Consider the following 25014-nt stretch of genomic DNA (forward strand, 5'->3'; position numbering starts at 1 on the left):
CTCCCCCTCCCCCACTCCTCTCTCTCTCTCTCTCTCTCTCTCTCCCGCCCACTTACTAACTCTTTATCTTTCTCTGTTTATCTCTCTCTCTTTCTTTCTCTCTCTAGTGCTCTTTCTCTCTCTCTCTCTCTTTCCCTCTCTTTCGGTCACGCGCTGTTAAAGGTTATACACAGTTTTGGTACGGGGTTATGAATTGGTTCAAATGAACATATTGGAAGCATATGCAATTTTACGATATTCAAGGATTGTTGTCGCGGTTGAAATCGAGTATAAAGTGATACAATTGTAAATACCAAACTCTTTATGTTGTATAGCACTCTCTCAAGACACATATTACTTCAGCCTTAAAACAATGTTTCTTGATTACAATCGACCGATTTGCTATTCCCGTTTGGAAATTATATATCAGAACTGCATATCCTGAGATTTTCATTGTCGTAACTACCATGGAATGGCCTTACGCGCTGTTTGAAATAATTTAATTTTTTATTATTTTATTTCTCGAAAGCAGAAGTGTTTAGGGGCTAAACTTTGTAGTACTTATATTTCATCCACAGGGGCATCCAAATATATTAAAATTATAGAGAATTACTATCTATCCAATTTTCATAATTTCCCAAAACTTTGCATTACCTTTAATACATAAGTGTAATTTACGATAATACGACAGTTATTGTAAAGCTATTTCATATTCATGTTGCAATATGATAAATCTCATTAACCTTGAAACTGTAGAAAGTTCGATATGGAAAGTCTCCTTATGGCAATTTGCATGGTTTCGATGTGTGTTGCCATTGTGGAGTATGACCAATTACTCAATTCCTTGTGTACTTCAAATACTCAAAATATTTTCCTAACATAAATGTTATTATCTAACCTTCCCCCGCCGTCTCAGTCGTCCCACCCCCTTCCCTTCCCCTCCTCTCTCTCCCTCTATCTCTCCCTCTGTCTGTCTCTCCCTTTCCCTCTCGATTCTTTCTATCTCTCTCTCTCTCCCTCTCTCTCTCCCTCTCTTTCTCTCTCTCTTTCTCTCTCTCTCTCTCTCTCTCTCTCACTCTCTCTTCTATCTATCTCTCTCTTTCTTTCTCTGCCGCTCACCCATTAGCTCTCTCTTCCTCTCTCTCTCTCTCTCTCTCGCGCGCTCTCTCTCTCTCTCTCTAATAAGGAAACACTAAGCTAGACTGAACTAACAAACCAACATTACCCATGCATATTGCTCCGATTGTCTCATTTTCACTCGCGTGAACATTGCCAGCACAAACCACTGACCTCTACCTCCTACACGGATCATCGCACATTCCCATTCACTATACGTTACGTACTAAAAGGCTGTATTGTCTGACCGTTCATGAATATTCATGTTTTTGCTAAACTCGGCAAAATGTTTGCTTTTACTAAATGGAAAAATTACGGTGGGGGGTTGGATGAAATGGACAAAACGAACTAGGCAGAAGTGATCTATGATAATTCATGTTTTTTATGTTTCGTGTGCTCGACCTATAATCTTCAAATCGCTTGGTAAACTGAGTCCAAAGTTAGACTTGTTTCACATGTGTATTATAGGCAATGACGAGCTTGCAACCTATTTTGAAAAATTACGGTGGGTGAACTTTCAAAAGTCAATGAGACATGAGGGCTCCAATGAAAGAGCTAGTGATAACGTACGTCGGGGTGGATGTGCTTTTCGTTTAAACAAAAAATGAATTTTTAACGATTTAAAAAAAAAAACGTCCATAGGCTAACATGTTAGGCTGCTGAATCTGACCATGCTCTGACGATAGGGGGCGTTGTGAAATGAGACTAAATTACCCAGGCATATCTAATGAAGAGCTCCCGCAGAACGAAGATTATATAGTTCACTCTATATACATTCACCACGGACATACTAGTATATAGCCGCGGATTTCAACTTTGAATTCATTATTGGTTGGATGCAAGTCCCAACTGGACTTCTAAACACTGGATACCTGTTCACAGACCAGGGGTTTTGAGGCAGGAGTGACAGTATTTTGTTAAATTCACAGTGCTTGATCTTCACTCAGTTGTAAGTACAAGTACATAACCGTATCAACGTAGGTTTCCATTATTTGTGAACTACTTATACAGGCAATAATAGGCTGATTATCTTTGCCCGCGTGACTTCCTTTATAAAATGACAAATAAGCGACGATATTACACACTGCTTTGAACAACTAGGCACTCTGGTGTACCTCTGAACAGGAATGGCATTAGTCCGCTAGTATAAACCCTGCCACAGTTAACAGAATACATTGTATTGAGCACTAAACTCTAGAGTTTAGTGGTATTGAGTCAGGCGAAGTTTACTTTGAGATTGACCCATCCCAATAAACAGAATACTAAAAATTAACCCTTTTGGGGAGTGTATTTTAAGTGATTTTAAAGTATGGTGCCTTTTGAACAAGATTTAAACGTGATCGACACGTGCCTTTCATTTTTGTTAAAAAGGTACTCCTGTTCACGTTTTCATCGCACCTAAAAACCACCAATTTATCACGCGACTGGAGTAACGTGATTCCACTTACCTCTGTAAATCAAGTGTTTATGACCAAATAACCACTTGACCAAGCAACGAGTTTTTTGTCCGTTAACCGATGGTGGTGATAAATAAGTAATTATCTGGTCTTTTAAGCACCTTTATCGATTGGTTTCACAGGTTATCCAAAATAATCACGTTACTTTCACCGGCTAATCGTCTTATTGTTCTGTCCGTGAACCTCTGGTTATATTAAATTAGTAATTTTGAGGTGTCTTACACACCTCTTTAGATGGTTTCGAAGTTACCATAACTTTCTTGGTTATGATCACGTGGCTCAAGCTGATTACTAATCTAAGCTGTGAATCCGTGATATTTAGGTGTGAAAAATTAGTAATTATTAGGTGTCTTAAAAAACACCTTTTTAAATGGTAGTCAAGGTTGCCATAATTTCCGCGGTATTGATCTCGTGACTCAAACGGATTAGTAATCTAAGCTGGGCATCCGTGATTCCCAGGTGTGAAAAATTAGTAATTCTTATGTGTCTTAAAACACCTTTTTAAATGGTTTCAAGGTTGCTTTAAGTTCCGCGGTGATGATCACGTGACTCAAACGGATTATTAATATAAGCTGGGCATCCGTAATTTCCAGGTGTAAAAAATTAGTAATTCTTAGGTGTCTGAAAACACCTTTTTAAATGGTTTTAAAGTCACCATAACTTTCTTTGGTGATGATCACGTGGCTTAAACTGATTACTAATCTAAGCTGTGAATCCGTGATATTTAGGTTTGAAAAATTAGTAATTATTAGGTGTCTTAAAACACCTTTTTTAATGGTAGTCAAGGTTGCCATAAGTTCGATAGAGTATCAGATGCCTTGGCTGATCATAAACATGTCATAGGCATATTCATGGATCTCGGCAAGGCATTTGATACTCTTGATCACACTATATTATTGTATAAATTAAAGCATTACGGTGTAGGAGGTAAAGCACTTGATTGGTTCGAAAATTACTTGTCATCAAGAAAACAATATACTTTATTCAATTCAGTTTCTTCTAACGTATCATCTATTAAATGTGGAGTTCCGAAAGGCTCCATACTTGGGCCACTATTATTTTTGATATATGTCAACGATATTTCTAATGTTTCACCAATTCTACAGTATATATTATTTGCCGATGATACAAATGTATTTTATTCACATTCCGATTTAAATTCGATGATCGCAACCATGAACACTGAATTACCTAAGTTATCGAAATGGTTCAAAAGCAACATATTATCATTGAACCTAAAGAAGACCAATTTTATTCACTTTAGAAACTCAAGAAATCACAATATTTATAACTTTGAGCTGCTTGTGGATAATCTTCCAATAGAAAAAAAGTCATCAACGAAATTCTTAGGTGTATATATAAATGAAAAATGTAACTGGAATGATCATGTGAATTATATCTCTACCCCTATTTCTCGCAATATTGGTATATTATTTAAGCTAAAATACTTTTTGCCAACACATGTGCTTAGTATGCTATATAATACACTGGTTTTACCATATATTTCTTACTGCAATATCATATGGGCTACTCATAAGTGCAATACTAATCGTATATTACTGTTACAGAAAAAAGCAATTCGAGTTTGTACCGATGCAGGTTATCGCGACCACACTGACCCTTTATTTGCCACATTAAAAACTCTAAAAATAAGTGATATACACTTCATGCAAAAATCTGTGTTCATGTTTCGGCTCAAATCCGGCAATCTTCCCCCATCACTAGTCATTTTATTCCAACATAATTTTAATTTTCATTTCTACCAAACCAGGCATTCAAATGACTATCACCTATTTAACGCCAAAACAGCCTTAGCTCAAAACTCAATTAGACATTCTGGCCCTGATACCTGGAATGCACTACCCCCTGAAATAAAAACGATGAATACAATGCTATCCTTTAAAAGAGCGGTGAAAAAGTTTCTTATTGCTCATTATCTTTAAATCCATCAACAAAATAAATTCTCCTCGTTTACCCATCGTTACAAAACTCGACAATTTTCTGTACTGTTTACTTTTTTTGCTTCCATTTATTGAAACGTTGATTATAACCTTCCATGACCTGGTATGAATACACGTATGAATAAAGAGTGGCCTACTTGGGATACTGAATAAACGGCTCGGTGTAAAAATGTCAGAGGTAAAAATGTCAGAGGTAAAATGTCAGAGGTAAAAATGTCTGAGGTAAAAATGTCAGAGGAAAAAATGTCAGAGGTAAAAATGTCAGAGGTAAAAATGTCAGAGGTGAAAATGTCAGAGGTAAAAATGTCAGAGGAAAAAACGTCAGAGGTAAAAATGTCAGAGGAAAAATGTCAGAGGTAAAAATGTCAGAGGAAAAAATGTCAGAGGTAAAAATGTCAGAGGTAAAAATGTCAGAGGTAAAAATGTCAGAGGTATAAATGTTAGAGGTATACAATAAAAACAAAAGCATGTGACAAGCTTGTTATAATTACACCCGTGTGAAAAAGAACAGCGAGGGATATTCTGCAGTCGTTATTTCACCGCTGCTTTATTTTCCACTTTCCCAGTTTAAATTTATTTACCTTTCGGCCCAAAATTGTGATTTTTTGCCCGATTATTGCCGAAGGAAGACGGGGGGGGGGGGGGGGAGGGAGGAGGGTATTCTTCTTCTGGGGCACGGTGACCCGGCTGCTCTCCCCTTCCTCTTATATATATATGCTTTGCTTTATATATCCTTCCGAACAGTGGTTAATGCCCAGGCAGAGCAGGCAGACTAATGGGACATGGTTTCTACTCCGAGTTTCGCGCCTTGCAAGCAGTCATCAGGCAACTGATAGCATTCTTAAAAGTACATGATTATCCTACAACCTTGGTACAAATACCCCTAAAATAAGACTTAACTAATAAAAATACAATTGGAATTACTCATGAGTATTCTTATTGCATTGTATTCAGATATTGTAGTCTTATTTTTCATTTCATTTCATTTATTTTCATATTTCTCATACACATACATTTATTTCAAATGAAGTACAAGATTGTTTTTATTTTAATAACAAATAATAATAACAAAGATAAGTGGTCAATATGAATTTGTGATTTAACTAAGAGAAATATGATGGGACCTACATGAAAGCAAGCTTGTAAGGCTGTAGGCCCCAGTAAAGTAATTGTGGTAATAAATGGAGGACGGATATACATGTATTGTATAGCTCTTATTTTGAGCGTATTTGTACCAAGGTTGTAGAGGAATCATGTACTTTGACGAATGCTATCAATTGTCTGATGATCGCTTGCAAGGCATGAAACTCGGAGTAGCAACCATGCATGTCCCATTAGTCTGCCTTATTCAATATTTATTTACCGGTATATTATGCTTTTGTATAAGCAAATGGTACTGGTACACTGAGCAAACTTCTGGGGGGAAAGATTTCTAAAATCGAGAAGTTTGGCCATGTTTTATAGGCTGAGTTGTCGCTCCATGGTGTAATCATTAAATAAAAAGAAAAGTCAGTACAGCCCACAAAATAGGATCAGATATCTATGAACCTCCCCCCCCCCCCCCACACTTCTCCTTCACTTTTGAAGATTGTTGGACATTTCAACTGCGTGGCAATGACTACTATTATATGTAATTTCCAATAAATGCATATTTCCGACAATTCCACTTTCTTGTGGGCTTGGTATTTTGATACTCTGAAAGTAGGGTCCATGCTGAAACCAGGGCATGTGAGTTTTAAAGTCTCACCTCCCTGCTGAAACAAAGCAGAAAGCCATGTTATCAGTGCTAACCGCACCATCACATTCCCGAAGTGCGCACGTTGCAATAAAATATTGTCGATTACTATTGCGGTATAAAATAGTCTGGGAAAAATCAATAAGCAGCTTTGTTACTCCGATACAAAGCAGAAAGCCGCCCACGTTACATCAATTAAAGAGAAGGTTGAGTCATAGACGTAATGGTTGAGTTCTGGGGAAAGGTGAACAATAATATGTGAGCGTTTGTTATCATTCTTATTATGCAAGTGTGGAAGAACATCAAAGAAAAAAGTTATTCCTTGAAAATCTATTTCAAATGACTTCATATCCCAGATATGACAAGTAACAGCTTTAAAATGAGGCCCGATATCTTTCTGTGTACAGTGCTTGTTACTTTACCAAGACTGGGCCAAAGATTTTATCATTTTGATGACTCCAAAACCTTGCACTACACACCAATACTTACATGTTTATGCTAGATGATCAACCTTTTCTGATTGCTTCCACACCGTTTCTTTCACAATGCAATCGCAAGACCAGAACTCAACTTTATCTTTAAATGCCAACCGCACCATCACATTTTAGAGAAGTGCGCGCTTTGCAGAGGTTCGGTTTAAATGACATGAGCTTCTGAATCGAGACAGTCTTTTACTTTTTGGAGCGGGTTTTTAGTTTTCAGAGCGACTTTTTACTTTTCGGAGCGACTTCTTGATTTTCTTATTCTTACTCCACTTCCTTTGCCGCCAGGAGGTGCTAAAGCTTTAGAAGAGTTCGGGGCGCCCAGCCCTTATATGTAACTTTTCGTGATTCCTCGGGATTATGTAACTATTTTGTACTAAATGCACTACTAACTTTAACACTTGACTTTTGTCGAGAATTTTCATTTCTTCGTTTGGACTTTGGACTTTGTTCGTCTCTGGAACGTTACACGGGCTATGTTGCAGGCTGCCCGACCGGCCAAACCGGTCCGTTTCACAAACATTAACACATCAACCAAATCAAAATATCAAAAATGTTAGACATTCATTATATGCAAGCCTGATCACAACAAAATAAATTTCAAAATCTATTTTCCACATTGTATTATCCTCAGGACATGTACGAAATACTTTGCTAATTTTTTTGCTTGTACCTCTGACATTTTTACGACTGACATTTTTTCCTCTGACATTTTTACCTCTGACATTTTTACCTCTGACATTTTTACCTCTGACATTTTTTTCCTCTGACAATTTTACCTCTGACATTTTTACCTCTGACATTTCTACCTCTGACATTTTTTCCTCTGACATTTTTTCCTCTGACATTTTTACCTCTGACATTTTTACCTCTGACATTTTTACCTGGCACCGAATAAACACTGTCTTCTATACAAACATTTCAAGGCTCTGACTCGCAGGCCCAGGTTTAAAACCAGCTGGCTGATCTTACTTTCACATTCTTACTGTCCGAACCTTGAGAGTCTTCTCATTCTATTGTATCCCAAGTTGGCCACTCAGTATTCAAATTTGCATTTCTTTTCTTATTTAAAATCGTTATATATCAATTTGAAATCCAACTACCACATAAGTCTGTGAATATTGATGTGCATCCCCTCTTTCTTTTCTCTTCTTTTTTTCTGTCTTTTCCCCCTTTTTACCAATATTTTGTTCCTCCATATTTGTATTATTATGTATCCTTTGAGGGTAGTCATACTATCAAGCTTTGCTTATTTTGTCAACCCTCCTGTTTGATGTTCTCGATTAGTTACACCCAGCCTTAACTTATTCTACATATATTCTTTTGTCATGTGTAAATTTGCAATATTTGTTTGTTATATATTTGTAAAAATGCAAAAGAAAAAGAAAATCAAACAGAAATAAATAAATCAAATCAAATCAAATCAAATCAAAGTTCCGTGTTAATGATCTCGTGACTCAAACTGATTATTAATCTTAGGTGTGAATTTGTGATTTTTTAGGTGTGAACAATGAGTTATTCTTGGGTGTCTTGATGGCTTCACAGTTACCATTTAAGTTCCGTGGTGATAATCCCGTGACTGTTGGCATATTTCTATTTGCACCAGTTGATAACTGAATGTTAGCATATTTTCATTGCACCAGTTGACACCAATTCTAGTTGGAAGTTTTACCAAATGGTTCTAATGACTCATTTAGCCCATTTCAATTTCCAGGGTTAACTGGTTCATCAACTGGACCAGTTGCAAGTAGCTTTTTCTTCTAGGATGTTTGCACTTTCGACCCCCCCCCCTCACTCCCTCTAATCCCAAACTGCTTTCGGCGCGTCTGGACGTAATTTATATGGAAGATCAAAAACACGATGTTCAGAAACGGGATGAGAACGTCATTATTTTGGTTCCTTTATTGTGTAATATTTGCGTAATTATTGGGTTTAACGCGGGTAACAGTAACATATTTCCTCTTCGACGTAAATTTCACGTGAATGAAGAACATGATTCATCTCAAGTCAGCCTCTTAATATTCACGTGAATTTCACGCATATATTTTAACTAAAATTATCCGCACTAACGCTTCACGTGTTTCTGTGACGCGATTCTAAAACTTCTAAAGAATGTGATAATTTCGTTTATGAAGATGTAATTTCATAACTAAACAAAACGGGAGTTTAGGTTTACAAACCACGGTTTCCTATCACGTTATTATTATGGTCATATTGCAGTGACAATAATTGCGTGATTTAGTGTACGTGTGCTTTAAGTGACCTAGTGCAATAAAGTAATAAACGTATTAACACATTTACGTAAATGTCAGGTGTTTGAAGAACGTAAATCTCCTCAAGTCGATACCTTGATATTGACGTGATTTTCACGTGATTTTGTTTATTGGGATGCAATCTAGTCTCGAATAGCTCAGACCTCTTTTCTATGACTGCATACATGGGAAGAGTATTGTCCGTAGCTGGAGATCGCGGTTCATTATATTTCATGCTGTTTTAGCTTGAACAACTTTTATCTGATTACGACTAACTAGGTCTTACAAAAACAATAACAACAACAAAGAATATTGTGAGGCATTCATGATAGGAAGTCTTACGTACATAATACGCATGATGTGTAATTTGCTATTTAAACATTCTAATATTCTATTCCACTTCTTAAGTTTTAAGTTGAGTATAATGTTTTTTTCTGTCGTTCATATATACTCTCCTGCGCATAATATCTTAACCGCCGATAGAAAGATATAATGTCTGGTGTGACAGACATAACTTTGCACTGCAATATAAATTGTATACCCAACAATGTGATAATATTACCGTTTTTAGTATCCACTGTATTATCAGGGATTATATCAACTGTAACTTCCTGTAGTGTTGTATTTTGTGGAAAGTTGAGTGTTACCTTCCAAATCCATGGTATAGCATTATATAATGTTTATAAATGTTATAAATGTATGAGTAACTTCACTATAATCGTTCATGTTTAGGAACGGATCAAAACTTCGAAATGGGCATCTACACGATATTCCTCTACTTGTCACCAATACTAGCGGTGAACGTTGCCTATAACAACCCAGGCCAAGGGACCACGCACAACATTACTGACATCTTGATCGGTAGATGCGAGGAATACCGGAAGTGCCTCCTGGGGGAGCCATGTCTCCCGTCCTAGTAAGTTTAAATTTTCTTCCTAGCCTTTTCTCATCTTTAATTTGTTTTGGTATAGTAATGTTCATCTCATTTGGAAATTCTTCGTGAAACCATCGGACTAATAAGGTGAAACCTTTCTCTTCGCATCATTTTAGATGTACATGTAGACTACTCTAGCTCACCTGTTTTCTCTCACCTTTTCCTTTCCACCTTTACTCTGTCTCATCACTCCCATCCATCCCTCCCTCCCCTCCCTCCCCTCCCTCCCCTCTCTCTCTCTCTCTCTCTCTCCCTCTCTCCCCTCTCTCTCCCCCTTTCTACCCCCTCTCTCTCCCCCTCTTCCTCACCCCCTCTCCACCCCCTCACCCTCTCCCCTCTCTCTCAACCCCTTTATCCCCCACTCTCTCTCATAGTCGCAATGTCAACTGTCTTGCAGCAGTGGAGTCGTTTTTAGGAGGCATTCGCAATGTGGATCCATGTTCTACCCCATACAACGCATATGATGAATTCTTCAAAATGGTCCCGCCCACAACAGTTCGTAACACGGTAAGTTTCGTGCCTAATTAAGAAATACTTACCGAAAATGAACAGGGGCAGATCCAGGATTTTGTAAAACAGAAGGCACAATATTCTTAATTCTATTTGATAAACAAATGAAAAAGGTTATCATCAAAGGGGCATATTCTTAGAGTACTACTAAGTTACTATTACTGCTACTGGGGTATATATGCCACTTGGGTTTCGACAGAGGGGGGGGGGGGGAGCTGATCGGATGTGCCTTCCCTTTCTCTTGTCCATTTCATTTTATTGTCCTTATTTTCCGTTATTTAGCCCCCACCCCCTTTAAGTGCTGAATTTGGCACGTGCCACTTCCGCGTCCACCCCAAGATAGCACTTTATAAAAAAAATAATATGATAAACAAAATTATTAAAAACTAACTTATCGTATGCGTTCGTAGCACTCACCTAACAATTGGCTTTTAAAACTTTATAATTCACTTGATTAGATCAGAATAAATGTGTGCAAGGATTTAGACATGCATAGAACAGGAAACATAAACAAGGCTGTCATTGGAACAAAGGAAGGAAGAGTGAATACAAATCTCGAATCTGTGGCTAGGAGAATTAAATGATCTACATGTACATGTACATACCACATGTCCCATATTCAAACACAGAGTCAACAAGGAACTGTGTAATTTAGTTGTCCCACTTTTATAATTCGATCTATCCATGTATTAGGCCTACTTGCTTGGAAAGAAGTGATATATATCTCTGTTATTAAATATGTGTGATCAGGCGCGTACGCAGGGGGGGGGGGGGTGTTTGAGGGGTTAACCCCCCCCTTTGGTATTTTTATGTGTATAAACCCCCCCCCCCCCCCCCCCCCCCTAAAAAAAAAAACCCCCCCTTTTTTTTTTTTTTTTTTTTTTTTTTTTTTTTTTTTTTAATAATAAAAAAATAATAAAAAAATAAAAATTATTCCCGTGGCTGACCTAAAAAAGTGTCCTCTTACCCCCCCCCCCCCGCTTAGCGGCTGGCTTAGTCGATGCGAAATTTTCGGCCCGATTTAAAAATGTTAACCCCCCCCCCCCCCCTTGAAAAAATCTTGCGTACGCGCCTGTGTGTGATGGTAGAGAGTACAATAGTAAAAGTCTGTTCATTAATTTCAAATTAAAACTACAATATTACATAGCAAATAAACAAAGTTTTTTATTGACGAAACGCAAAAAAATTGTTCAAGAAATGTTAAGGTTATAATTATTTATTCAATAACTTGTGTCTGTTTTTATTATGTTAAAATGTAAGTTGATGTAAATATATATGAAATGTGAAATATGTGAAATAAAACACCTCGGTAAGAGGACAAGATAAAACAAATCTCTGTAATCAAATTTCATGTTTTTCCTTCTTTCTTGTGATGAGATAATCTACTCCCCTGAAAGCAAGATATAGAATGCAAAATGATATTCTACTTCACATGTTATGAAGTCGGATCAAGAACACAAATAAATACGAAGAAAACGAAAAAAATAGTGAAATTGTATGTACAAAAGGCATGGAGAGTTGTCCACAGATGATGTCATCAATTTGAATACCGCCCTCTAGTGACTAGTCATTTCAACAAGCTCTAACAACTAGGCGTTGTGGCGTGCGCCTGTAATCCAGCTAAAAAGCGGAAGTTACAAACTGATTCAGCCGAGGACGCAGGTTCGAAACTGAGTCACGTCTTTCGGATGGTGACGTTTAAAGGTCGGTCCCAGACGTAAATAATCATATCTGATTGATACACGTCTGTAAAAACCCAATACACACACACACACACACACACACACTCTAACTTCCTTATTCCTTGCCCGATTTTGTTCAAATTTTCACTGATTTTATTCAAATCTTTTAAACTTTACAATAAAAGTAACTTAGTATGAAGGTTTTGGTTCCCTTTAAACTTAAATGATAGTAGATGATGTTGTTTGAAGAGGCACTTATCATTTATATCCTTATAGTTCAGAAAACATTCGATATGTTACTGAAGGCCATTGTATTCCTCTCAACGCTGTTCCAATTATCATCAAATTTCATGCAAGTACTGCACTATATATAATCATCGAACTATGTTTTCTATACTTTTCTATACAGACGATGTTTTGGTCAGGTGTTAAGGGCACCAACGTACCACAGGACATTGCTCAGGTCACCCCTTACTTCAACGTGATAGGGGAGACCTTCCCGGGTTACATGGCCGGTAACCTATCCTGGTGTGGCGCTACGGACGGTAATGACACAGGACTCGGACTCAACTTCACTGTCTGTCCTAAAGGGAAAGGTGCAACATGTCCCAATAATACCAAGGCGATATTCTGGGCTAAGGCATCCAATATGGTGAGTCTTCGCCGCGCTTTATGGGGGCACAACCGGCCCCTGCTCCCTTTTAAATCCCTAAAGGGTCCAAATTCCAAGACGGCCTTCCGGAACAGCGCCTCGAAGATGTTGAGTCTGGGCACTCGGGACTTATATTGGGCACAACCGGCCCTAGCCCCCTCATTAAATCATAAAGTGTCCCAATAATTCCAAGACAGCCTCCTGGAACAGCGCCTCGAAGATGTTGAGTCTGGGCACTCGGGACTTATATCGGGCACAACCGACCCTTGCTCTTTTTTAAACGCTATAGTGTATGTCTACAGCTGTGCTTTGTGCACGCTGTCAGCTTTATTTAATTCAATTTAATTCAATTCAATTCAAAATTAATAACAGATAAAAAATAATCAACAATTTCTTGAGTAACCTTGAGATACAACATCCAGATGCAACAATTATATAATCAGATTATTTCCTTCACAAAGTGTTAGAGCCTAATGTACATGCGTACAATTGGACTTTTACAAATTACATAACTGATTATCAATCAGTTATGATTACATAATACGCCTTGACGTAACTCGGTTTCGAACCGGGATCCGTCAGAGCATGGACCTATTACGGATGGACATTCGACGAGATTCTTTCTTTGATCCAATGATAGTCACCGCCTTCTGATTACGTGCATCTTATTGAGAACATTCAGCTGTTTTAACAATAACGACTGCGTAAGGAGCAGTTTCTCTCTCTTGGGTATTGTTTGGATTGTGTGCTCTGTAAGAGTGTGTCTTATGCCTCGGTCACAAATGCCATTACGAACTGCTACGAACGCCGTACGAACGATTTTCAGACAATGGAAATTCGGGAAGACAATGGAAAAACAGGGAGATTCGTACGAAATTATCGTTCGTACGAACCTTTGTGACCGTAGCATTCAATAAAAACATCCCCAATGGGGAGCAGCAAAGTTGAAAAGCAGACGATTTTGGTGAGATATGAAATGTATTATTACTGATTCGCACATTTTCGCACACACCCATGACATTATAAAACATTTAGAAGGCCATGATTATAAGCCCTGTGCGTTGTAACTTTGGAATATTATGAGGAAATTGTGGGAAAAGGGAATTTAAATCACAACCAATCCAAATATAATCTCTATTTGGTAATACCAACATGTTTTTCAAAATAAAATACAGAACACGGAACAACAATTTCCGATTAAAGACCAGAACTGCACATCGATTTTCTATTATTTAAGCGATTTACCATCTTGTGCGCATGTAGATTAACATGTGTAAAATCACTATCTTGATTCTGTCCCGGCTTGTTGGCGGTGACGCTCATGAGATCAAAGTGAAGACAATTATACGAATGTTATTGAGACGACATTGACGTAAACAATCACAATGAATTCGTTAACTAAACGACAAATGTTCATCCGTATTAGGTCCATGGTCAGAGGCAGAGTGTACCAGGTGCGGGTCTAGGGGGGCCCGGCCCCCTCCCCCGATGGCCCCCCAAAATAGGTTTTAAAAAGATGGTAACGTTAATTTAACTTCTACCTTTTTTTTGTCCCCTCCCTCGCCGCCGGCTGGATCTGCCCCTGGAGTGTACAGTGCGCATACAAAAAAGTGTACCCAACTTTGATAGCTCCTAATTAAATAAGTCATAACTAATATAACTTTGAAATCTATTTTATGATGAAAAGTAACCTGTTTTCTGTCCAATGATACCATATTCATGATAATTCTGCCACGGGTGACTGAGCACCAGGGTCTTTTAAAAGTTTTGCAAAATTACCTTGTACCAAGTTAGGGTTGATGGAGTGAATGTGCCAATACATAAGACTTCTATAAGGCGCCAAATCCACTGATATTAAATCCTTTTAAAAGTTACATGATACCTCGTACTTATAAAGTGCTTCATTGTTTAAAACGATGCAATTAATGTATCTAGGCTTTGACCGAACCTTGTTTCAACCCATATGATAACCCATTTTTTTTTAACAACCTACTAACCTCTTGTCTCATGATATCTAAGTTCTCTCTGCTCACTTATCCGCTGCGCCATTTAGAAGCCTTCTCCCTCAAGTTTTGAAATCTGCACACAGTACAATGACCTCTTAAACCTGAACATGAAACCTATACCAGAAATAGGGTATTGAAATTGCCCTTGATATGATTACTAGAAAGTCTTTGCGATCGTGTATTTAGACCTGTTACCACAAACTACATTGACGTTTGCACCCGAGCGGGTCCACATGATAGAGACAAGCCATTTTCGTATGAAAAAATACTTTGCGTAACGACTTGCACATCGTACTGGAGTTCGAACCCATGATCTCCTCATCTCCAGACTATTTTTTCTGAACACTCGTCTACGACGTTCAGATATACTTGATATAATTGTGTTCCAGTTTTGATTGATTATAATGGCGGATTTAATGTTCCTGTTTCTCATATAAACATTTCTAAATTGGTATAAGTGGCAAACAATCTAATAAAGTATCAGTTTTGTATTATGCTCTTATATTAGCATTTATATAAAGTGTTAAAAATGTTAGAGAAGAATACAGGTTAATGTTTGTAATATGGAACACAATGAGAAAACATGACAAGTTACAACAGTCGGGAAAGAGTAAGAACCATGAGGAATCGAAATGCCCAAAGTCCTTTTCTGACCCAATACTACAGTTCCATATATTTTTGCTGTAGAAATTGAATGAGACCTTGGTATGAATATATTCGTAACCCACTGGTATAGCCGTACACTGAAATAATTATAATTCACCCATTGAGGCTGATAATAACGTGCGCTTTAATTCTAGAGTTCACGGGAAGTGATTTTGGACTATTCAGTCATCGAGGTATGCCATAGTGCATTGTTGGACTCTAACTCGCATAGCGTGATTTGATTATGAATACAATCATTGTATTTGAATAAATACAATTATTATGCATATATAATGTAAACGCTCTGATGATAATGTTTTTTTCCTGGTACAGTTCGCAACGCAAGCTGTTGATGACGTCTATGTTGTTCTGAATGCGCAAAAACCTGGCGGGGCTTTCAGCAAATATAGGTAAGGAAATATCATGTAACTCGTTTACCTCAACCCCACAGCGGCGATAAGGGACTTTTAGATTTGCACGTCGACATAGTGCACTGCTACGTGTTACGTCACATGTAGCAGTCCACTATGTCGACGTGTAAATCTAAAAGTCCCTATAGTTTTTTAGAGAACCACTAACATAGAGTCCCATGTCTGTCAGTGGCAGAGCCAGGATTATCTGATGTGGTGAGAGTCACATGTCCGAATGTTCTTTGACTAGCAAACAGAGCAATGGGCGGGGGGAGGGGTCATCAGTCCATGATTCTTGTTTTATTATTTCCCGTGCCCCCCTCCCCACCATACCCTCCGGATCTACCACTATCTGTGTGTCTATACATTTGACGATTGCAACACCTTGATGACATTTTTGATAGTTGGTGTGTCAAATAATCTCATCAAAATTTAACCAACAACCATGGGCATTGTAAATTTTAACCACACACACGACGAAAAGACAGCCGTGGCATTTTGCCATTAAAATTGATATTGTTCTTTTCTGCGAACCAATCATTAAAGTAGCCACACGAAGAATCAAAAGTGTTTTGAATTGATGCAAAACTCATATCGTTGTGAAGGGGAAGCCTTGCCGATCAAATACAACAACTCTTCTCTTCAAAATATGTTTGGGGCTCGAAGTAATCAACTCTCAAAAATGTTAGTTTTGAGACCCAGATTTTCAATATTTGTGACGTCACATACGGGACACAGCTGGCTAGCTACATACTGCTACACGGCACAGAGCTGTTCGTCCAGTGTGTGACGTCACAATTCAGAGCTCGCTACGCTTGTGTGTTTGACTTACGTTTAGGGGCGTTCGGGGGTCTAAGGAGGGTCTTGAAAAATTGCATTTTACGCCTTTCCATTATATCTATATGATTTCTCAGCAAATTGTTCGTGTTTTTCAAGAGAAAATCTTTCCATCCATATGTAATTTGTTCTAATTATGAGTTGTTAGTGAACTTTCTTGTGTAGCTCCTTTAAAGCACAAAGTTTGCGTTTTTTTGGCATGAAAAATGTAGTTGCGAGGAAATGACAGTTGTAATTTCCCCATCAATTGTTTTAAGGTTGGGGGAAATACGCCCCCCCCCACCCTCCCCCGACCTGGCGAATGGAATTTTTGATTTTTTGAAAATCCAAATACATGTACAAGCATGTGTCAGGGCTATCCAAGGATGAAAGGGGGAAGTAGTAGTGTTCGTCTGTCCATCTTCAAAGCTAAGAGGATGAGATAAGCGACTTTAAGTCGAATAAGCCTTACCTAATATACCTATGCTTATTTGTGTTGTTTTGTCATTTCTTAGTTTCTTCGCCACGGAAGAAGCACCTAATCTCAACCCGGACGTGGTCAAAAATGTCGCCATCTATCTCATCCCAAACTTCACTCTTCCGATTCCGAATGAAATGTAAGAACAAATTAAGGAAATTAGTATTGTTTTTTCTGGCCTAAAGTGAACTTAAAGGGATAGTTGAGTTCTGTTGCAGAGGGCGCTACACAAAATAATTTTTTGTGAGATAATGAAAAACTGAGTGTCAAATTTGAAAGAACATACTATTTAAATGACAAAATCATCTTTATACAGTAGGCTTGCGGGTGCACCATGTGAGAGAGAGGGAGGATTGAGGAGTCCTGAAAAGGACTCTCGGTAATCTTTCTTGAGGGTTTGTAGTCCTGAAAAGGACTGTTTGGTATAGTCTTGAAAAAGAATGTTGGTTATCTTTCTTAGAAGAACTATAGCGCTTGGAGAGGATGAGTGGCGGGACTGATTCCCGGGGTAAAAAAAGTTGGGGCGCCAGGGCCTGGTTTATAAAACTTTGTATCAATAGCAAATGCCAAATGTCCGTGACAAATTTGCTCTCCGCCAAACAGATACCACAATTACAGCAACTTATAATAGTTATTGTAACCTGTTATTGATAACAAGTTTTATGAAACAGGGCCTGCAGGAGCGTCACGGCGTGACGGACATGAGCGATTTTACAAGAAGCTGCACCATTCATATTTATATGGGTTTATAGATTAGATTCAGGATTTATTCAATTTTTGATTTTGATTTTTATCTTTCAAGGTATGCAGAGACGTGCACCAATGGAAGCGTTTTGTACTTGCAGAATTTCTTAATGGACATGAATTTGAATGTGACATGTGAGGAGAACCCTAAGTAAGTTAAGATCCTGTAAGTAGGGACTTTTAGATTTACACGACGAGAGCGTGGACTGCCGCGTGTGACATTGTGTTTAGGCACTGGGCCGTGCCCGGCAGTGTCTAAAAGGACGTCACATTCCCTTAAAAGGATGTCACACGTGGCGGTCCACGTTCTCGTCGTGTAAATCTAAAAGTCCTAATGTAAATAGAACGGTTTACTAACATATTCAAATTTATGGATGTTTCTTTCATGGGGACCTAGTGACGAGTTATTTCATTAACCTGTTATTAGTGAATAAACTACAATAGTTGGAATCCAGTCTGCATACATCACTTGTTGTTTTGTCTGGTAAGCGTTAGGCACGCGCGGATCCAGGATTTCTTAGGGGTGACGCCCATTTTTTTGTTTTGCCCCCGAAAATTTGAAAATCGCGCCGGCCGAAAACTCGCTCAGTGGGGGAGGGGGGTAGTGAGCACATTTTTTGGGGGGCCCTCGAAAATTTGAAAAATCACACCCTCCCCCCCCCTCCCCTTGAGCGCCAGGGGGGGGGGGGGCATCTATAAAAAAAAGATAAAATTAACGTGTTTTTTCCCAGGGGCGGGGGCCGGGGCCTCCCCCCCCCCCCCATGGATCCGCTACTGGCGTTGGGCAAGCTTTCAGGTTGTCAAGAAGAATCTTTGTTTAAAAAACATGCATAATAATGCACATTTTTTAATATGTTAGTAAGCCGGTCTGTTAAATATGATCGCAAGGAGTTTCTGAAACTCGGCCTCAAGCACTTGCAATAAGCCCACCACCGATTGATAAGTGCGAACACCATAGGCCTACTATTACTGATGATGATTACGTAATTTGAACATGATTCCAATGGAATAAACAATATATGGTATTGAAATTAGTAAATTTCTTGAAAGTCCTCGCGATTGTATTAACAATGTATTGCGACAGAGGCAGTAATATTTGAAAAAATGAAATGATTAGTTGTATGCATGCATTTTTATTTCACTCACTCTCTCTCCCCCCTCTCTCTCTCCTCCCCTCTCTCTCTCCCCCTCTCTTTCTCTCACTCACATTACATTATTTTTTCCAATAACTTCTTCTTTTTTGTTTTACAGACTTCCAATTACTACCACACTTATTTACAATTTTCTGTAATGTTTCTTGTTTTGTATTTTACCAGGGAAATCATGTGGCTCCAGTGTGCTCGGTTTGCAGATAGTCCATACTGTGGGCCATACGCCAAAGGTAACCCGGTAGTGGCCGCATCAATAGTGGTTATACTGCTTCAAGTCGTTTTCGCTATGTCTCTCAGTGGTTGGAATACAATATCTACTACCCTATAAAGATTGGGATGGTTCTTCGCGAAATCCTAGTTTGCTTGCTTCGAATAAAATCAGAAAATTACGTTTAAAAGTAATTAGCGATTGTTAACGAAATGGAAACAAAAGAACGGGAAATTACGAAATGTGAACAATCGCTGACATTATTTTTTAAATTCTACATGTATTTGTTTTAAATGACAGTTTATAGAGATTTGTGTAAATTTATAGAGACAGTATATACATTAGAATTCGCTAATCTGCTATCGGTCACAAACATTGATAAGAGGGTGATGTTATCAAATGATTCCTCTTCATTTATTAGTGTATGAGAATTCATATTTCCTTATCTTTAAAGTTCTAAGAATAAACTAAATCAAACGTCCTTTAATCAAAATTAAATTCTACACACTTAAATAAGTCGGGTAAAAGTTTATTTATTTTCGGGTAAACTTTACCAAACTTTTTCTTGAATGTATTCTGTCTAAAACTTTTTAGAGGATATAACTTAAGACATCATACCAAACAAATTAATGGCTGTTTGATGATGGTCACATTTCAAGGTTTCCAAACTACAAAAATGATGCAAACGCCATTTTATCTTGTTTATAATGAGGATCTTTACACCTTCCCTTCATTTTCCATTTAATGACCCTCGTCACAACAAAACAGACAACGTCGATTGTATACACGATACTCAAGGTACTTTTGATTATGGTACTTAATCAAGATTGGTGATTATTACTGTCATTAATATTACATTCGGTTCTCATTACATCTGGAAAATAAACTCCGGTGGAAATAATGACGATAAAAATAAAACATAATTAGATCTCTGGATCAGCCATTTCTACTTGAGTTTGCGAAATGTAAGCATGGATTTCGTCTTTAGGTAATCTTAAACATTCCAGGTCATTTTGAATTATTTATCATGCAATGGAATTGATGTTTGAACCAGCAAAAGTTCCCTTTTTGTTTATTTTATACGAAAACTTGCTGCAATATGACATTATCCGTAAACTACCAGCACCGCTATGCATACAACGGATTCCATTTTCTAATATCTCGATTACCCAGTGTTTTTTGTTCGTTTATTTCTAATGTTCGTGTTTGATAATCTTTCTTTGCATATAATATATTTTCATACTTTGGTATCATCATACACTCTCTATGGAGTATTTGTCAAATGCAGGGCTAATTTTGTTAGATTCTACGAGAATCTTTATTTTTGTCGATTGCAAAAATAAAAACACGAGGTATAATTATGCTCAGTGATGATTTTGAGGCAGAATGGGGGAGGAGAGGGGGCAACGATAGAATTATTCAACAAAATTAAGCTTGTCATGAGCTGGGCTGTCTCTTCGTCATTTTTGTTTTGTTTTGTTTTGTTTTGTTTTGTTGTTGTTTACTTCGTATGACTGATCAGCGCTTGGTATAGCAGTGGCATAAGCATGTGTCAAGAGTCAATTCTATTTTGAATAGAGCAGGTATGCCTCTGTATCCGCATAGCTACATTATGTCACTAATTAGTAACATACACCCCCAAATGGTGAGTCTTGCTTCATTTTTTATGACGTCATGCAAAAATTAACTTTAGACGTTATGGCCGATCCCAAATTTAAAAGAATTCGGGAATAACATATTGAATGTTGCAGAAACTTTGTCTTTCAAGTTCTCTAAATAAAGGGGACCGATTTTGTCCTAGAAAATATAAGTACGTTAATTTCACCACGATATAAATGTCTGTATAGATATAATGTACATTTTGCTTGTCTTTGTCGTACAATGTTACTTTTCCCTTTTCTATTCGTCAACGTTATTTTCCACCTTCTCTCCATATGTCTTATTTTGTTACCATTCCATCGAACTGTTTATTTTAACTGTCCCGTCCACAGATACCAAGTGTTGTTTTTTAAACCCTGATTGACAGATTCATTTGATAATGTTTAAATCATTATGTACGTATTTTGTAATGTATATTCATGAATTTCTCATTTTGTGTGTGGGTTTGCATCAATGCAATTACGCAATATTAAAAATCCCTTCTGAGACCACCTTGATGTTATAACTTTTTGGAATTATACGCTTTTGGAAGCGGCCTATGGAAATTCATATTATTTTCAGGTGGGCTGTATCTATACAGACCACCTTATAATTTTGTTAAAATTGCCTTTATTATTATTTATTTATTTTATTTCTAACCACTTTTTTGTTAACAAGATAACTTGAAAATGGCTCAATCAAATAACTTGAAATTTGGCACACATATGTATAGGCATATGGAGAAAACACGGTAAGGTTTTCAACCTTGACCTTGACTGATGACGTCATCTAGGCGCCATTTTGTGAAATTTTCTGAAAATTTACTCATGATCATATTTTCATAACGGTAAATCATTTCTCATTCATATTTATCATGATCAAGGTCAATATCAGTCCGGTCAATTTCATGTCAAAAAACGCGCGCGTGCGCGTACGTCCGCGCGTTAGTGCGCGCGCAAAATTTTATAATGCTGAGAATCGTTTCAAATTTATTTTGCATACGTTTAAGGCCATTTTAAGCATTTTATAAAAAATCGCGCGTACGAGCATGCGCGCGCGTTTTCGCGCGTAACACCATTACACAACATAGAATCGCCATTTTTTTTTCTTTCATGATATTTCTCATATTTTTTCAAGGAATTTGATACCATGTTTATCTCTTTATGACCATTATTAACAAGATGAGCGTAAATTCAAGATAAATGTCAGTGCGCGCGAGCTCTTTTAATACATAGCATATATGGGCAAAAACATGCCTATACAAAATCCGTTATACCTCTTTGGAATGCACCGGGATCCTCAATTTTTTTTCATATTTAGATAGAGTATGAGTCGGAAATATGATTCCATGTCTCATTTGGCCATTAAGTGTATCGTGACATCATCACAATGGCCTTGGAACTCAAAATACGAATTTGCATATTATGACGTCAGCATATTTATGTAAAATTGATTGTATCTCTGTAAATATTGATCAATTTTCTTCAAAATTTCGATATGTTGTAGCTAAGACAATTCTCTACAAGCGCAGTAATAATCATTTCTCATTTTGATGACGTCATCATAGTGAAAATTTTGATTAAAGGCCTCATGTCAAAAACTTCATAATTTGCGTGTTATGCCTATAGAAGGTGAATTTAGTTCACGTTATGAATCTACATGATATTGTTTTTTAAGAATTTGTAAGCAGTATGTCGCTTATTTTTGCTCTATTTTGTCTCAAATTTTAGTTGACCAGCCCACCTATACTTGTTCCAAACAAGTATTATATGTCTAGTTTGGCTCTTGATGATGTGAGCCACGAGTAAAATTTGATATTTTATCCTTTTTTTCAACGTAGCCTTTATATTTTGTATTTTGTTGGACGCAATGGTAGAATTCTTTATGAAATTAGTCATCGGGGTTGTCTGTCCACGACTTACCATAATGGTAGGTTCCCACTGCCGATCAAACCAAACCGACCAAGCCCAATCAAGCCCGATCACCCATTTTCCCCGACCAATCCCGATCCCATGCCTAAACAGAAGCTCTTCCTGACCGCTATTCGACCATTGACGACCCACATTCGACCATTCATGACTCCTGCACGACGTATAGGCGACCACAACTTCGATCTCTTCTCGATCATTCCGATCTACATACAATCCCAACGCGATCCCTAATAGACCAACTAGACGTACACACGATCTCTACACAATCTCGAGCCGAGCAGATCGACCTGTTCGAACAGAAATCCAAGATGACTCGTCAATTGAGTGGTTACACAAAATATTATCGTCAGCTGATGGTACAGTACTCATTTTTTATCAGCGTTCAGTTCATCTCAGACACTCAAGAGATGTAAATCGAACAGTTACAGTTGTGGGCAGTGGCGGATCGAGGGGGGGGGGGGTGTGGCCCGGGGACTCGGCCCCCTGGCAACAACAAAAAGTTCCTCCCCCCCTAAGCCACTGAATGAAATATCTGACGACGTAATTTCCCAATTTCCGGCCCCCACCCCCCCCCCCAAAAAAAAAATGGCTCATCTGACCGTGATTAAATGCCTTAAAACCCCTAAGCTTCCGGGGACTCTACCCCCCCCCCCCGGATTTTACCTAAGGCCCAAAATCAGGCACCTGGATGCTCATCTGATGCAAATTTAATGCTTAAAACTCTTTCTGCTCGTAGTGAAAAATTGATAGACTACCAATAATATCAATTCCTTCCTTACTTCTGGGATTTTTTACAACAATGTCACGGATCACTTACCAATTTTAAAAATTACAAATCATGCTATATCTAATATGCCTGTGCAGAGGGTAAAAAGCGGCTGATTAATGATAAAACCATGAATAACTTGAAATTTGATTTGATGACCGAAGACTGGATACGTGTCATTTTTTCTAACGATGCAGAAATTGCTTTCAAGAAATTTAAAACCAAATTCTCCTTATATTATGAAAAAAAAATTAACACTAATTACAACAAAAAAAACTTAAAATAAATGTAAAAAACCTTGGTTGAATGTTGAATTATTAAAATTAATTGAAGGCAAAAATAAACCGTATAGAAGATATCGTAAAGTGAGATCAAACACAAATAAAACTAAATTTCACGAAGCTCGTAATAGAGTGAATAAGCTGAGAAAGAAAGCACGGCGTAACTATTTTGCTCATAAATTCCAAAAAAATAAAGGTGATATAAAGCAAACATGGTCAGTGATAAAAGAAATTGTTGATAAATCAAGTAAATCTTTACCTTCATATTTTAGTATTAATAGTCAAGACATTCATGATCCTCTTTTTATTGCAAACTGTTTTAATGATTTCTTTAAAATTAATATCGGTCCTAACATGTGCAATAACATTCCCAGAAGTAATGAAAATGATTTTATTAAATTCTTGCGTTAATCTAATGGTGCTTCATTATTTTTAACTCCTGTAAATGAATCAGAACTTTAAAAAATTGTGAAATCGCTGAAGAGTACTAGTAGTTGTGGTATTGATAATCTTAATCCATGTGTTTTAAAGAAGGTATTAATATATATTTCAAAACCTCTTGTTCATATTTTAATCTATCTTTATGTACTGGTATAGTGCCATTTGATATGAAAGTTGCTAAAGTAACCCCAGTACATAAAAAGGATGATACACATGTTATTGGAAATTGAAGACCAATATCAGTACTACCATTTTTCTCAAAATTTAAAAAAATAAATTGTTTATAATCGTTTAGAACATTTTTTAACAAAACATGTAATATTAAATTCTTGCCAGTATGGTTTTACCAGGAATGTATCCACTGAAATGGCTCTTGTTGATTTACATAATTATCTGATATCTTCTTTGAATAACAAATTACACTCCGTGGGGGTGTTTTTAGATTTGAGTAAAGCATTTGATTCGATCAATCATGAAATTATGTTAGAAAAATTGAAGGTATATGGTACTAGAGTCACAGTATCCTTATGGTTTGAAACTACTTAAAAATCGAACTAAAATAACTTTTTACAGCGATGTTTTATCAGATCCAATGAGAGTAAAGTGTGGCGTACCACAGGATTCAATCCTGGCCCCTTTTGTTTTTACTGTATATAAATGATTTTATTAATTGCTCTGATAAATTGAAATTCATTCTTTTTGCTGATCACACAAATATCCTTTATATCCATGACAATTT

At 37.4% G+C, this 25014-nt stretch overlaps 1 protein-coding gene across 1 annotated transcript; it reads left to right on the forward strand.

Moving 5' to 3' along the window:
* The first annotated feature begins 1814 nt into the window (after nt 1-1814).
* On the forward strand, nt 1815-20375 carry LOC100892365 (ADP-ribosyl cyclase/cyclic ADP-ribose hydrolase 2-like). The gene is made up of 8 exons (XM_030974875.1): nt 1815-2044; nt 9715-9898; nt 10291-10423; nt 12518-12760; nt 15745-15821; nt 17153-17254; nt 17918-18010; nt 19176-20375. The coding sequence occupies exons 2-8, from the start codon at nt 9735-9737 to the stop codon at nt 19336-19338; spliced, it is 975 nt and encodes a 324-aa protein (XP_030830735.1). The 5' UTR covers nt 1815-2044; nt 9715-9734; the 3' UTR covers nt 19339-20375.
* The last annotated feature ends 4639 nt before the right edge of the window (nt 20376-25014 follow it).

This window comes from Strongylocentrotus purpuratus, unplaced genomic scaffold (genome assembly GCF_000002235.5).
Source record: "Strongylocentrotus purpuratus isolate Spur 01 unplaced genomic scaffold, Spur_5.0 spur5_scaffold_7, whole genome shotgun sequence".
In the NCBI taxonomy this organism is placed as follows: Eukaryota; Metazoa; Echinodermata; class Echinoidea; order Camarodonta; family Strongylocentrotidae; genus Strongylocentrotus; species Strongylocentrotus purpuratus.